This window comes from Centruroides vittatus, unplaced genomic scaffold (genome assembly GCF_030686945.1).
Source record: "Centruroides vittatus isolate TY-2023 unplaced genomic scaffold, ASM3068694v2 contig_927, whole genome shotgun sequence".
Classification (NCBI taxonomy): Eukaryota; Metazoa; Arthropoda; class Arachnida; order Scorpiones; family Buthidae; genus Centruroides; species Centruroides vittatus.
This window is the reverse complement of record NW_027122613.1, coordinates 574,574-590,259: the sequence shown is the minus strand read 5'-3', so window position 1 is coordinate 590,259 and position 15,686 is coordinate 574,574. Positions and strand designations below refer to the sequence as shown.

The 15,686-nt window shown below is 27.7% G+C and overlaps 1 protein-coding gene across 1 annotated transcript in view; it reads right to left on the bottom strand.

Moving 5' to 3' along the window:
* Positions 1-15,686, bottom strand: part of rod (rough deal) — an 82,635-nt gene that overhangs the window by 37,549 nt on the left and 29,400 nt on the right. Inside the window, exons 15-21 of the mRNA XM_067281868.1 lie at positions 13,551-13,673; positions 13,367-13,456; positions 11,133-11,177; positions 9,950-10,008; positions 1,324-1,429; positions 1,042-1,185; positions 907-963 (exon numbers count right to left, since the gene is read on the bottom strand). Coding sequence (XP_067137969.1) covers positions 907-963; positions 1,042-1,185; positions 1,324-1,429; positions 9,950-10,008; positions 11,133-11,177; positions 13,367-13,456; positions 13,551-13,673 — 624 coding nt within the window. The remainder of the gene's footprint in view (positions 1-906; positions 964-1,041; positions 1,186-1,323; positions 1,430-9,949; positions 10,009-11,132; positions 11,178-13,366; positions 13,457-13,550; positions 13,674-15,686) is intronic.

The following is a 15,686-nucleotide window of genomic DNA, read 5'->3' as shown; positions in this document are numbered from 1 at the left end:
TTATTGACAACCATTCCAACTTTTGTAACAAATACTTTTTAATATTTTAATACAAGAATGAATCTGTAAAATACAAAAATTTTATATTATATTATAAAATATATTAATGTTTAACAATAAAATTAAAGTGAATAATCAGGAATCACTGGAGAGACAAACAGCCAATACACATTGCAATGGTTAAAGTATCCTCATTTAATCAAAAAGTGATACACAAATAAATCTCTACATAACAGAAGGACGAACGTCCATACATGATGACAGATCACAGTCAGAAGAAAGAACAAGAAAAGACAAAGGGCAATAAAACCTTTTGTTCTCTTTGGAAAGGTCTCTCTAGTGGTTTGTTCTGCATCGAGAGTACCAACAAATTTAACATATCTTTATCCATATGAACTATTATTTCATGCTTTGATAAAAATAATCAACTGCCAGTCAAATTTTGTTATTAAATAATAAATTCAATAAATTCTTATTAATCCCTTGTTTATCTTGTCTCCATTTGTATGTGCATATGCATATATGTTATATCTCACATACATAACTAGTATTTTTAATATTAATGATTTCTTAAATTAATTAGTAATTAACTTTTTATTTTGTCAGTTTAACAGAAGGAATTTCAAGACGACTTTACCATAAAATACAGTAATTACCACACAAAATCACTTGACTTGTAAAAAGAAATTATAATAAAATGAAGAACAAAATTAACAAAACATTTAATTTTTAAAACTAAACCATCTTAATTATTTTTCTATATTATATTTTGAACACTGATTCTAATTCTTTTAAAAAAAAATTTAAATATTTTAAAAGAGGGTTAAACTTAGTATATTCAAAATTAATTTGTCAAAGTAAAAAAATTACATAAAATTAAATAATTTTTTAAAATATATGAGTTACATTTTCTGTAATTTCCATCATATGCACTCTTTCTATTAACCACTTGGCTATTATTTCCTGCAACAGAAAATAAATTACATTAATTGTACATTATTATCTTTTATTCTAAATAATAATTCTAAAATGAAATCAAACCAGATTTTCGTTTGAGTTATGATAAACATTAGGGATAAATGACTCTTCAAACCATTTCACCAGATGAATAGAAGGCAAAGATGAAGGAATGCCTTGCAAAATTTTCTTAATATTACTGGCATTCAACAAACAACTGATTTCATCCTAATTATACAAAAAAAAAAAAAAAAAAAAATTGATAAAAAATATTAAGTTATTATTTTAGATATATTTTCAGTCAGTAAATAATTCTAATATCTCAAAATTTGAAATAAAGCTTAAAATTAAGATCTTGATTCTAACCTGATGCCTTTCCCATAAAAAGAATGCTTTATCAATTCTGTTTGTATTAATCAGAGAGAGGAATTCTGTCATCAAACTTATTCTGACAAATTTAAACCAAAATGTCCTAAAATAAAAATGCAATTTTTTCTTAAATTATACCATTAATTTATAAATATGCAATATTATACTTTATTTAGGAATGTTTGTACTTTTACAAGTTTGTTAAATCTTTTGTTCTATCTTTAAAATTCAATTTAAGAATTATTATTATTAAATCCTGTAATGATAATTTTATATAATTTATTATACTTATTTAATTAATTATCAAGCATGTTCCATAAAAACCATATAAATACAGTGTGTGAGGAATCAAGTGATAATTTATACAGTACATGAAAGAAGGAAGTAAAAAATTATGACATCATAACATTAATCATAATTGATAATTGATTAATGTATGTTCTTCAGTCATATTCTTCATAAATTATGATGTGATCATATTTTATGAAGAAAAAACAATTTCTTCCTTTTTTAATTTATGAAGATAAAATAATAAAAGATATCATTACAGAAACAAAGGATTAAACAATAGATCTATGCAATGTATGTGAATTATTTTTATCTACTCAATTTAAAGGATGATGATGATTTTACAAATTTTGCACTAATAAAATCAAACATACTAACAAAACAAGTGATTAAAAATTGTGATACCATTTCCTGTTTAGTGAAAACAAGCCTCTACAGATTTAACTCTTACGTCAAGAAGAAATAAAAGTTTCATTTAACATTTTTTTTTTCACATATTTTACATACTGTCTTTACAAGTGAGTAAGCTACAGATGAAAAAGACAAGTGATATGAAAATAGGGTAGTGTAGTCACAGTATTTTATTTTTTAAATTGCTAATACTATGGACAATTTCCTCAAGCACTCATATTTGTTACACTTCAAATATCACAATACTACCATATCTTAAAATAAATATCAAGAAATAAAAATTTTATTTAACAACATAAAAGAGTTAAATCTACAGAAATTTATTTTTGCTAATGATGTCGCAATTTTTAATATCTTGTTTTATAAGCTTTAAATATCAGGAATAATAATAGTAATAAGTAATGCAAATGACACTGTAAAATAATAAAGTCACACATTTAAAAGGAAAAAAAAAAAAAAACTAAAATTTTGAAGGTTTGAACTTATATCATCTAGATCCAGTGCATAGAATCTTTTATCCACTCAGCTATCACTTGTTAGAGAGATGAAACTTTTAATAACTTATAACCTAAACACTAAATTTTCAGAAGCCCATTTATGGGAAATGCTTGAGAAGTGGGTCCTCTTATTTGGACAAGAAACTGTTTGTGTTTAAGATTATGTGCTCACCAGGTCTCATTTGAATCAGAGACCCAAATGTCTGATCTTCTTGTAAGTGACAGCTGAACATGTTACTTTTGCTTTCCAGACACCAACTGATAAGGCTACCAGCATCTGCATTAATTAGTAAGTAGAACTGGTGGCAATAAATAATTTAAAGTACCAAAAAAAAATTTAACACTGGCAAATGGCTGGCAATATTTTTAAATTTTCCAGAACAACCCCTAACTATTATATTGAAGATTTTGGAACAAACAGAAAAGAATCACAAAATATTGTGACAATTTATTGAACTTTTATATATACATGCACAATCTAATTTCTTCAAGTAAGATTTAATCCAAAAATTAGGTCATACTTCAAGACTTTCAATAAAATCACAGAACCTTTATTCAGATAATCTTTACTTTAACCAAAATTATTTTAAATGTTTCATTGCTTTCATCAATATGTTAAAACAAAAAACTTTTTATAAGTGTACCAAGATAGTAATAAAGTTTTATTATTATATTTTTCTACTGTTAATTTCCAAAAAATAAATATTTGTTAAAAATTAAATTGTATTGCTAGTAAAGTTAAGCTAATACTTTTACACTAGAAAATTAATATGTAAACTAATGAATACAACAATATCAAACTTTAATATTTAAAAAATAACTTCATTGAAATGTCAAAATTTATATTGTCAATATTGCAAACTTCTTACACTGAAATTTTATTATCATCTTACCAAAATTTACAATTAATACATTTTGTCACATTAGTCACATTACTAAAATATACAAAAATATGTTCTCTACTTGTTTGTTTTTCTTTAAAATACTTAAAAGTATTTTCATTAACATTACAGTTATGACTTCATATATATGAAATCATAACTTTGTATTGTATTTCTAGACTGTTTATAATAGCAAGTTGATTTGTTATGGAGAAAAAGAAAAAAGAAAAAGAATTTTTAGCAAAGAACAATATTTATATATACAGTCGAGTCTGCATAAGTCAACACCCTAAGAGAAAATGAAAATGTGTCGAGTTATCTGATATGATTTCAACTAAAGCGAAGTTGAAAAAAACCATCAAACTACAATTACGAAAATACAGTAGTGAAATGTACCTTTCTGACCATCCGTCACTGGCACTAAAGTTAGTTTCTACTCCAAGTACCCCAACAATTTCCATCGCCTTTTGTTTCAGTATCAGTCCCGAAACAGGAAGATTCGATTAATGAATTTGCTTTAGCCAACGTACCAGAGCATCTTCGACATCCTTGTACGGCAACTTTCTCTGGCGTTTTCAAGACAGCAGTGATGAAAATCCAAGAAAAAGTTTCTTAATTTCCTCTTTTTTCTTCAGGATTCCCACCAATGTTGTTCTTGGAAGGTTTTTTTTGTTTTTCAAATTCGGCTTGCAAAGTTTTCTTATATTCAGGGTTCCTACTCAAATTCTTGTTTTGAATTCCCTGACTTTCCCTGACCAACTTTGTCCAAATTCCCTGACCCTCACATTTCTTACGGTGTGGAATATCGACATAATGAAACAGCATTTTATTTACTGTGAACATTGATTGAGTATATCTATCCCTTTTTTTTGCACAGTTGATATGTTTCAAAGACTGCCACATTAAAAAATACAGTACATACTGGTACATCTTGTAGAAAAATGTTTGATAGAATCCAAAACTTCAATGTAATGAAAAAATAAGCAACAAATGAAACATGAGCTTTTTATTTTATCATTACTTATCATTATTATTTGTATGTAAATCTAGTAAATACAAGATAGCATAAAATCAACAAACGGTATTTGATATACAGTACAAATTGTACTGTACTGTGCTTAAAATGAACTCTTGACTTAGAAGCACGTAACTTTAAAACCAATCTTTCAACAAAAGAGTAACTTTTTTTTAAACAGCAACATAATTTTAACAAACAGTTAAATTTAAAAATTTTCAAATAAAGCATTTTTTCCCTCAAAAAATTGATCATGTAAAAAAAGAATTAGTTTTCTTTGTCAACCACATTATATACAATCTATTTTTACACAATTTTGAAATAAAGAGGGATAGGTGTAAGTTTACAGTATAGCTTCTCTAACAAATGTATCTAATTTATTGTAAAACCTTTTTATTTTTACAAAATGGACAATCAAAATACAGAGAAACTTCTTAGTATTAATTCTCTTTTTTTCAAAATACAGATAATTAGAAAATAAAAAATTAATTACAATTCACAAAATAGAAGAACTATTAATGTAGTTTTAGTTTTTTCTCCTCAAGTGTATTTATTTTCATTTCAATCTCTTTTTCTTCCTTTTCATGATCTTTTCTTAACATTTTCTTGTGTTGTTTTAAATCCTTAAGTTGTTGTGTAAGTTTTCTTTTTTCTTCAGCCCTCAATGCCTGCTGCTTCTGAATATCTTTTTTCTGTTGCAGAGATGCAATATATCGCTGTCTAGATCCTCTGACTGCTAACAACATTTTCTGGTCTATATTTATTTGATCAATACCACTGGCAAAATGGATCCCATCATAAACTAAGCGTTGAGCAACTAAACTTTCTTCCTTAAGATTTTCACTCAACAGTGATTTGTTAACCGAAAAACCACTCTCAACACTTGCATTCCCATGTGAGAAAGAAAGAGAAATTTTGATAATAGACCATAGATCTTGCAGTTGCCTATCATCCTTCATAATTTCACAATAAAATGTGTCCAGACCATCATCATCACTCCTTTCAGATATGAAGTCCTCAAACTTTGTAGAATAGGGTTTTATGGATACTTTATTGCAAAGTATATTATACTGTTCTTTTGCTTTGACAGCACATCTTTCATCAATCCTGTTTGTATCATGTAGAATCTCCAGTAAAGCATTGAAATACAATTTTCCAACATTTGATTGCATTTTAATAATTTCTGGGTCTAAGCTGCTCAAAGCCTTCACACATTTGTACTTGACAGGTCCCTTCTCAATAATCTTTTGTGTCATCACTTTCAGCACTTTTTGACAATCTCTTAGAAAACACAGAATATCTTTATCGCTTACTTTCAATTCTTTTAAAACCTTTTTTGCTCCAAAACCAATATCCAAATTCTTAAGATGTACCAAGTTTTCATTAGCATTTAAATTTATTTTTAGAAACTGCTTGTCGGTGACCCTGTCATTTTTCACAAACTTTCTCATCAGATTCATTAATAATTGAACAACTGCTTTATAAAGATAAGGTGCAAGAGGTTTGTTGCTCTGAAATCGGGTGAGAAAGCTCTCACTTTGTGTACATATTGACCGAAAAAATAAAAGTTTAACTTTAATAAAGGGGTCATTGAGTGCCTGTCTCAAGAATGTAGCCACCTTGCTGTCTTTCAACTTTGTACTGTTGTTTATGTATGTCTTCACAGATTCAATAACTTCTGCTGCACGTTCTAAGCACTCTCCATTCTCCAACCACCTTGTTGAACCAAACTTTTTGGGAAACAATCTGCTTCCACTTATAGCAATGTATTCAGCACGCCGAGTGGGTGAGTCTTTTAGCAAATAGTACAAATTCAGTAGCAGTGGTAACAAATTCCAATCTACTACTTTAAAACCATGGACCATGGTAGCACCATGGACTACATGTAAACCACATGTTCCCATTCTCACAAATGATTTACCAACATTCTGCGTCTCCATGTGATCTTCTAATTTATTCAGAAAACTTATGTTTACATTTGGTCCGTCCATACAGATATGAAGAATTTTTGCAAGATCAAGATGAGTGTCTGAAAGGCCATTGAGAAATGCAGAGAGAAGATCATCTGCTGTACTATGATCCAGGAAGACACTATTTAAATATCTGGTCATAACCTTATCTTTACTCTCATCCCAGTATTTTATCACAAGATCCATTTGAGTTCTTTGAGCAACTTTGTTTAGTGATTCGTCAAAGGAGATAGTAATATTATCACAACTTGTAACAGCATCAATCAATTTTTCTCTGAAATAATGGGCTAGGCCATAATTTATTATATGGGAAGCTTTATCTGGACCCAATTGAAATTGTGTGGCTATAGCACTGTCAGGAAACATTTTTTTGAAAATGTTTTTAATATCAGAGCATGAATTGAGTGACATCTTTTTCTTTACAACTGCCAATGCCCAAGTTATCTCTGCTTTTATTACATCATCTTTTATCACAAAAGGTGTCAATGTGCTGCTAAGAAATGTTGATTTGGTGAGAGACTGTTCATTAATGATCTTAGATCTATCTTCCACAACAGAAGCCGTTTCACACACATTTTGTTGACCATTAGAAGAGTTTGAATTTGTCGGGGTTAAAAACCTTACCAGCGAAGTTTGTTCCGACTTCAATCTTTTTATTTCAACATGACTAGAACTATTTGCATGGGATATTAATGCACGCTTTCCCATATTACTTAACGAGAAAACTTTACAACAAATGCAGCAAAATGCTTTTGTATCATCATCTTTTACAGTTCCTAACCAGGAATTGAATTCTGGATGAATAGCTGGATCTAGCCATTGGAGATTAAACCTCGTTTGTTTCCGTGCCATTATAATTTAAGAATGTAGAAAAACACAAACCTCGAACATTATTATTAAAAGACAGATGAACCAGATCAGATAGCAATGTGTAAGACTTGTTTTGTCACAATACTAAGTACAACATTCAAACGACATCCAATCCGCATCTGCATATATATTAATTAAAAGTAGTGTTGCCAACCAACTCAAAATTCAAATTTACAGCTAGACATTTTTTAATAAAAATACTCAAATTATACTGTTTCCATTAGAACTGTTTGGTTTTTTTAGCTAGATTGTTCATAAATCCACTAAATTAGCTGAATTGGCAACTCATTAAAAGAAAAAAAAATGTTCCGTTGCCGCCATTTTGATTTCGGTTTCGATGTAAAGCCAGAGTTTTAATAATTATTTTTAATAATTTTTATTTATTATTTATTTAATTTTGCATTAAATTTCATCTTTTCATAAAATTTTCTTAATAATTCAGACAAAATTTATTTATTTTAACCCTTAATTACAATTCTTATAATTATTGCAAATCATATCACAAACCATCTTTCTCACTTTTATAGCAAATTTTAATTAAACGAACTAATGTTATAGAATTTAAATAAAATAAAATAAATACAGAAATAAACATCAAACGAAATTACAATTATACATTAATAAAATATAGAAGTTCAGCGCATAGAATCGTAACTATAAAATCTCGTTCTTTTGCAACATAACTATAAAAATAGTTTTGGTGTTGTTTCGCACTAAGATACTAAAAAATTAAAATACATTTGATTAATTTTTTTAAAAATTTACCAGCTTTTTAAATTTATAATTAATTATAAGCAAGTTAACATTGGTTAAACTATTGGATTATCTAGTTCACTGTTTCTCAACCACCGGTCCGTGGAGATTCTTGATCGGTCCGCAGAGAATTTTTACCGCTCTGCATTAAAAATTTTCTTATTGAAAAAAATAGTGATAATTTAATAAATAAAAATTTTATAATGTATAAATGATGATAATAATTTTACAATTTACTTCTGTAGTAATTCTTTAATATATAGTAAAGTTTTTTGTTAAAACACCACCGGTCCGCAAAATTTTTTTCACAAATTTTATCGGTCCGCGGGCCAAAAAAGGTTGAGAAACGCTGATCCAGTTGATTTTCAAAACTATAACTACAGTATATCTATTACAGGTATGATCCCTAAATTTGCCAAAATCAGTGGCTATGTTACCCAACATCATTTCTGTTAAACTAATTATTAAACTATGTATCGAAGTTGCAGAAATTAATGGGAGAGGGGGGAAAATATGCTTGCAGTACAGTACTTTCAAGGAAAATTGTAACAACAAATGTAAAAAACTACTAATCAGCGCCAGCATTTTACTGTAAATGTCGGGTAGCTATTTATAATTTTTTTATGTTGTACACTAATGTTTTAAATGTGAAAAACAATTAAATTACCGATTTTTACTGATCTATTTAGCTATTTTGAAGTGAATATTCTAATAAATTACGATTTCAAGTTTTAAAAGTTTGTAAACTAATTTTAATTAGTTATTTTTATTCTAATTAACAAATTTATCTTTTTATAATCGCTGAATTATTAAAATTAAAAACTATTACATAATAGTAGTTTATCCTGTTATTAATCCACAACTGTAAAATTATATGGCTTCAGAACGGTGAAAAAGCCATTTCGGATTCTGGTATATTTTCTTATTAAAGATTGCAGCATTACTTCTTGCCACCTGCAGATGGCTACGCTTGGTCAGCCATATTCAGCAAACGAAATCAACGAGGCAGCTAAGGAGACAAATTCCCTGACTTTTTGACAATTTTTGACAAATTCCCTGACATTCCATGACTTTTTCCGAAACTAATGAAAATCCCTGACTTTCCAGGTGCGTAGGAACCCTGTATATTCAAATTCAGACACAAGTTTGTATTTTTTCTTTAGTGTAAGTGTTGTTAGCTTTTGGACACTCATTTCTAACAGAAATGTGAAACACGTGCTACAAATAATGCATGACGTGAGAAAATGCAAAATCGGATTCTGCTGTAATGTTGATATAGATTGTACATTTTCTTTTCGTTTATATGTTATTATTTTATATATAAAAATACATAAAATGTTAAGGCATTTTTATTAATATGTATAAATTAATAAATAAGTTGCATCCCCTTCTGAAAAGAATGAGTTCACACTGCACAGTTTACTGTGCGGTGTAAACTTATTCTTTTCAGAAGGGGAGTTGACTTATCAGATGTCTAAAGGAGCGTGGGACAGCAAAAGTATGTTGATTTATCCAGAGGTGACAAGTTAAACCAGTTTTTTAACATTAATGCCTATGTAAGTCGGCCAGGACCACAGAAAACTGACTACTTAACCGATAGTGCCGAGTTATACCTGTGACGACTTATGCAGACTCAACTGTATATATATATATATATATATATGTATGTATGTATGTATATGTATAAACTATTATAATAACTGGAAAGAATTTTTATCACAAGACTTAAAACAAAGACATAATCGACATGAGATAAGGAGCAATCAATATAAATGTCTGACAGAATTTAATTTTTGACATAAAAATTGTTGAATATATTTAATATATTTTAGATTAATGTGACAATTTAAATCAAATTACTTTAACTGTGCTAATTTTAAATTGTATGTTTGTATTTATACATATAAAAAGATGTGTATAAGATTCAAAATTAATTACCATTCTTCATTTTTGTATAACATCTGAAATGTTCTCAAACGATGCAAATTACAGTTAATCTAAATAAAAAAATAAAATTAGTATATACCAAAATTATTATAAAAACAAAAATGATTTAAACTCTAGTCCTATTAAGTCTGAACTGGATCATTCTGCATATGTTTTAATTTTGGATCATCACTCCAATTATTTTGTATTTTGTAGGAGGTAAGTAGTTTATTTTTGATTATTTTATAATAATAAAAAAAAAAGAATAAAATAAATACTCAACGTTTTAGTTTTGAAATTTACAGACTTTATATATTTTATCAATTTGATAGTTCGAAATACTTAATAAAAATTTATTGTTTGTAAACAAAACAGATGTGTGTTCAGTGCTATATGGTTGGAAATACCTGCATTCAACTCAAGTTCAGCATCATTTTCATTTAAAAAAAAAAAGCAGCATAAGACTGCTTCAAGTGATTTGATAAATAAATAATTTTTTACAAAAATAGTTTAATTTTTTGCCAACAGAGGGTGCAAAAAAGAGTTGTCTGCTACAGATCATTGAAGGATCACATACATAGTTCTATTTTCTTTTTCTTTTGCTTTTTTTTGGTAGTTTCCAATTGAATTTTGTTAATGAACAACATATACAGGCATTATGTAATAATTTATTGTATTTGTGTATATTGTGCAAATGTGTCTACAAAAACCAAATAGTGATTAATTTTTTCAGACATTACAGCTAATTAACTTTCAATTTTGAGTTTAAAACATGAAGTTAGCAGAATTTTATTATTAAGCTTTATTAAGATTAAAATATAACAGAAAGATGAATATAAACAATATTTTATTTTATTAATAATGATATTAATTTCTTTCTCCTTATTGATAGACTACTTTCATTATAAACTATACATTCTGTAGTATGCATGGCTGTTTAATTCAAATTTTCCAACAGAGGATAAATATCTGTTCTGGTTATCAGTACGTGTGCAAAATATCCTAGGTACAGACTTAGTAGGACTGGAGTATAGTCACACACATAATTTTTTACATAAAATAATGAAATTAAAGCATTATTTTAATTAAAAATATGAACAAAATTATATTTCAGCAAAAATTTTATTAAAATTAACATAATGCTTATACTAAAAAGCAGATAAAAAATTAAATTATATGAATTATAAATTCAAACCTCTTCAAGCAATTCTTCTTTACATATTGTATGAATTTCAGAGCACTAAAACAAAAAATTGTTCAATATAAATAGAATAAAAAATTGCATGAAATTTAAAAATAGAAACATGAGTGAAATCTAAATTCAATCAAAAATGTATATTTGTTTTTGTGTATCTATGTTTACTTTGAAAATATTTCACTTAAATATTTATATCTTATTTTTTAATAACTGATTAAATCTAGGACAGATCCTAGGGAAATTACAGAAGCTTAAGCCCTCCCCAATGACATAAAAAACAATTAAAATTTGTTTAAACTTAAAGTTTTAAAAAACAATATATTTTGATAATGGCAAATATGGTTTATTACATACTCCATAATACAATCATCATGTGCTGTACATGTTAATATAAGATCCTTATTATTTAAACATTTTTAATTGAGTTAGTCCCTTTTGGGTTCCATTACTGATAAAATTTTTAAATTGTGTAAATCTAATACCACAACAAAAACAATAAATAGGAAAAAAAAAAAAAAAATATGCATCTTTATGTAGCTAAAGTATTTATTTAACCAGAAATATTTTCAGCCTAAAACAAGTCAAAATGTTCCAAATTTAAACATTTAAATATTCAATAATGAGAATTTATCATTATTTTAAAAATAAATTAATTTTAAACATTTACTGAAATTTAGCATTAAATGGCTTGAAAAAATATCAAAAATTTCATTGGCTTTAAGTTATATTAAATTTATTTAATTATAATATAACTGAAATATTTTAAGAATTAAAATGTTAGACATTAAAATAAATTTTATTTTAATTTTAAATAATTTCAAATATAATAAATTATCACAAAATTAAAAGAGATTACTGGAGTAAATGACTATATAACTCAACAAGTTTCAAACTTTTTTGCATAGCATAGACTAAGTTAGCTATTTTATTCCTGGGTGCTAATTTCAAATATGGCCATAACATTCAGCATACACAGTTTATTTATTATATTATATTACTTAAAAGTAAAAAAACAAAAAAAAAAAAATTTTTTGTGATTATATGTAAATGATTATAAATACAGTAAGACCCCACTTAACATGGATGCGTTCCTAGATGACAAAGCACTAAACGAAACAGCATTGAACGAGGTCATTTTAACACAGAAAATAGGGAAAGGAAACGCAACCAAAAATAAACAGATTTTACTTTAATTTTAAGTTATTTTTATATTAATTTGCATAATAATATATGTTAAATAACACAAACATATGCACACAGAAATGTAAAGTTTATTTTTTATGATGAAGGTTCTGACTCTTCTGAAATTCTTGATTTTTTTGCAATAAAATCATGTAGTTACATTTGTCACTTTTTTCTTTCCTTTCTTAAGCAAATGTCAATAGCTGAAGATTGCTTCAAAACACTTTGTCTTGCTTTTGCACTCCTTTCAAAATCTGGATCATTCGCTATAATTTCATCAACAATTTCAGTTATCAATACCAAACTTTTACTAAGGAAATCTGTAGATAAATTCTTTGGATTCTTTGTTTCCAGAACCACTATTTTCCAGTTCTACATAAATTCCTTGTTCTGCCAGTTCTTGAAGGTCATTGTTGGTAAGGCTCTCACCAGAAACCTGCAGTAACTCATCAATATCCTGCTTGTCTACATCTCCTATAGTTCTGCTGTATCGATTAGGTTGATAATTTGGTCAACAATAGGTTCTCCTCGTTGAGAATTCTTGGATACCTCCAGCCATTAGTTCTTCCACACTCCATTCATGCATAGACCAGTTAATTCTTGCAAAGTGAAGTCGATATTGCCTATGGATGCCATAGGCAATATCGACTTCACTTTGCAAAAAAAATATAACATCATGGTATCCATGATGTTATATTTTTTTCAAAACTGCACCAAACAAACATAGATTTAAAGAAAGTACAGTGCTACAACAAATTGCCACCTTTTGCTGACTGGTTCATGTTTGGGAATAATCGTATTATATAAAATTGATGAAATGCCAGGATAATTTGAATCAGTGTAAATTTTGAGCTTTTTTTAGGCTTTGAGCAGACCATGTTATATTGAATAAGCATTAAACAGGGTCTTTGTAATAATAAATATTTGTTTTTTTTCACCACATTCTAATTAGAATATAGATACAATATTCAATTTACAATGGTATAATGTAAATTTTTAAAAATCACTTTAAAATGTGTTTATATTTTAAAAATAACACAACTACTTACTGTGTCTTTGGCAAATCTTAATAACTGATCTGTCAATTGTAATGAAGGCATAGTTGCATTAAGGCACCAATGAATGATATATTCTTTATCCTAAAATAAAAATAAAAATAAAAAAACTGAATTTTTTCATCCTTTAAAATTATTTCTATTATTATAAACATTTTTAAAACCACAATTTTCCTACCTTTATTTGTTGCAGAGTTTTTTTAATGTTTATAAATATCTCTTCAGCATTACCATCATCACATTCTGATTTCCAAGGAGAAACATTATCCAGATAATGTGCTAATCTTGCTTTATGAACTTCCTATTTAAAAGACTTACTTTAAATTTCAAAAGTCAATATTAATAAAAATTCTATGCATCTGTAAATATGCATCCACAGATATACACACAGATAATCGCCTATTCAAAATCCAAACACACCCCCCCTATTAAATCACTTACTTCATTGACATATAAATGGAATTTTACTTAGACAATGTAGACCACTTCACACAAAAAAAAATTTCCTGAAGAAGGAAGTTTTTTTAGACTTGGAAATAGAGACGACATTAAATTCATGCATAAAAAATGAGTCTACAAATATTTAGGTTTCCAAATAGGCCAAACTCACAAAACATGCACAAATCAAACAACTAACAAAATAATGCAGCAATAGATTAAACTCAATACTAACAAACACAGTTGAATGCAAAACAGATATTTAAAAGCAATCAGTACACATCATCCCAGTACTAACATGTTCCAATAACTCTACATCTTATATACTTTCCTAGCAATATTTTTATTGAAACAAATGTTTTGACCCTGTTCAGAGGTCTGCCTCAGGTTAAAAATGTATACAGTACAAATTAAAGAAAAAAAAGAAACCGAGTTCTAACAACTTATTTTAAATTTACAGCATCCAAAAGCATTCAAAAACTAACAATCTACATATTTCAAAATTTGACAAACAAACAATTTACATATTAAAATGAAAACAAAAATTAACACACAAATTAAAAATAAAATAAATTATATGTTATTAACCAACATTAAGTCTAGCCTATGTCATTCTCTTGCCTCATCAGGTTATCAAGTAGAGACTGCCAAGCTTTGGATAACATTTCCTTCTCCTTTAAATTAATGCCTACATGCTTTCTAGAAGCTTGAAAAATTTCAAAAGTTTTAGTTGATTTTAATTTGTTGATGTCAAATACTTTCTTTAATAATTTAGCCTGGTGTCAACATGCCAACATTCCCTGCTTGCTAGCAAATTGGGAAAGTGCTATGGCTAGACTATTTGTATGAACATTGTATTTATGTTCTTTGAGCCCTTGGGTTAACAATCTTTTAGTGGTGCATATATATGTTAACCTTCTCCCAAATCTATCATCCCACACTGGTATCATGTATACTCCTGGAGTTAAGTTTTGATCTATACAATTCTTACCATTAACAAGTAGCTTAAATATAGTTGGATTACGTCTATAAACTATTCTAGCGTATGTTTTGTTAATGTTTTACATGTAGAAGTAAGCCTTAGATCATAGTCTACTGCTATAAATTTCTAAGGTAAAGCCTCTGAACACTGCATATCATTACTAAGGCTGCAAATATTAATGCTGTTCTCTATGTTTTTACCTAACCTAGCAATCAGATTATTGCTGTAGCCATGAGCTTTCACTAATTTTTTAATCTGCCCTATCTTCTTCATTATGTCCATAATATCAGAACAGTTTGTGTATGCACAAGTGTTTTAAACACATGAATTTTATAGGAATGCAGATCACTAGAATTGAAAGGGATAAAAAAGAAAGGGTTGCTTGGTTTTTGATAAACCTGTATAACTACATACCCTTCATAAAAAATGATACTGATATTCTTTTTTAATCTGTGGCAGACCTCTGAACTAAGGTCAAAAATATTTGTTTTAATTCAAATATTGCTGGAAAAGTATAGAAGGTGTAAAGTTAATAGTATATTGATTTGAAGTTTTCTGCATGTTGTTTTTCTATTCACACATTCATTTGGAATTATACATTGGACACATACAAAACTAGAATGACTCCAAAGGAAAACATGAACAATATTAACAAAACAAACATCACTGTAAGTCATCTATAAAAAGGCTAATTCTTTCTCATAAGAAGGAAAAAGGCCTCGCAGATGTAATATATCATCACTATACTGTAAGAGTTTTTCTACAGAAAACAAGAAACATCATAATTACACAAGACTAACTATTGCAGAAAAAAAAACTATTAAACTTACACAACAATGACTTAGATCAAACACAGTACATAAAATGCACATGCACCGTCAGGCAGTCTTGGAC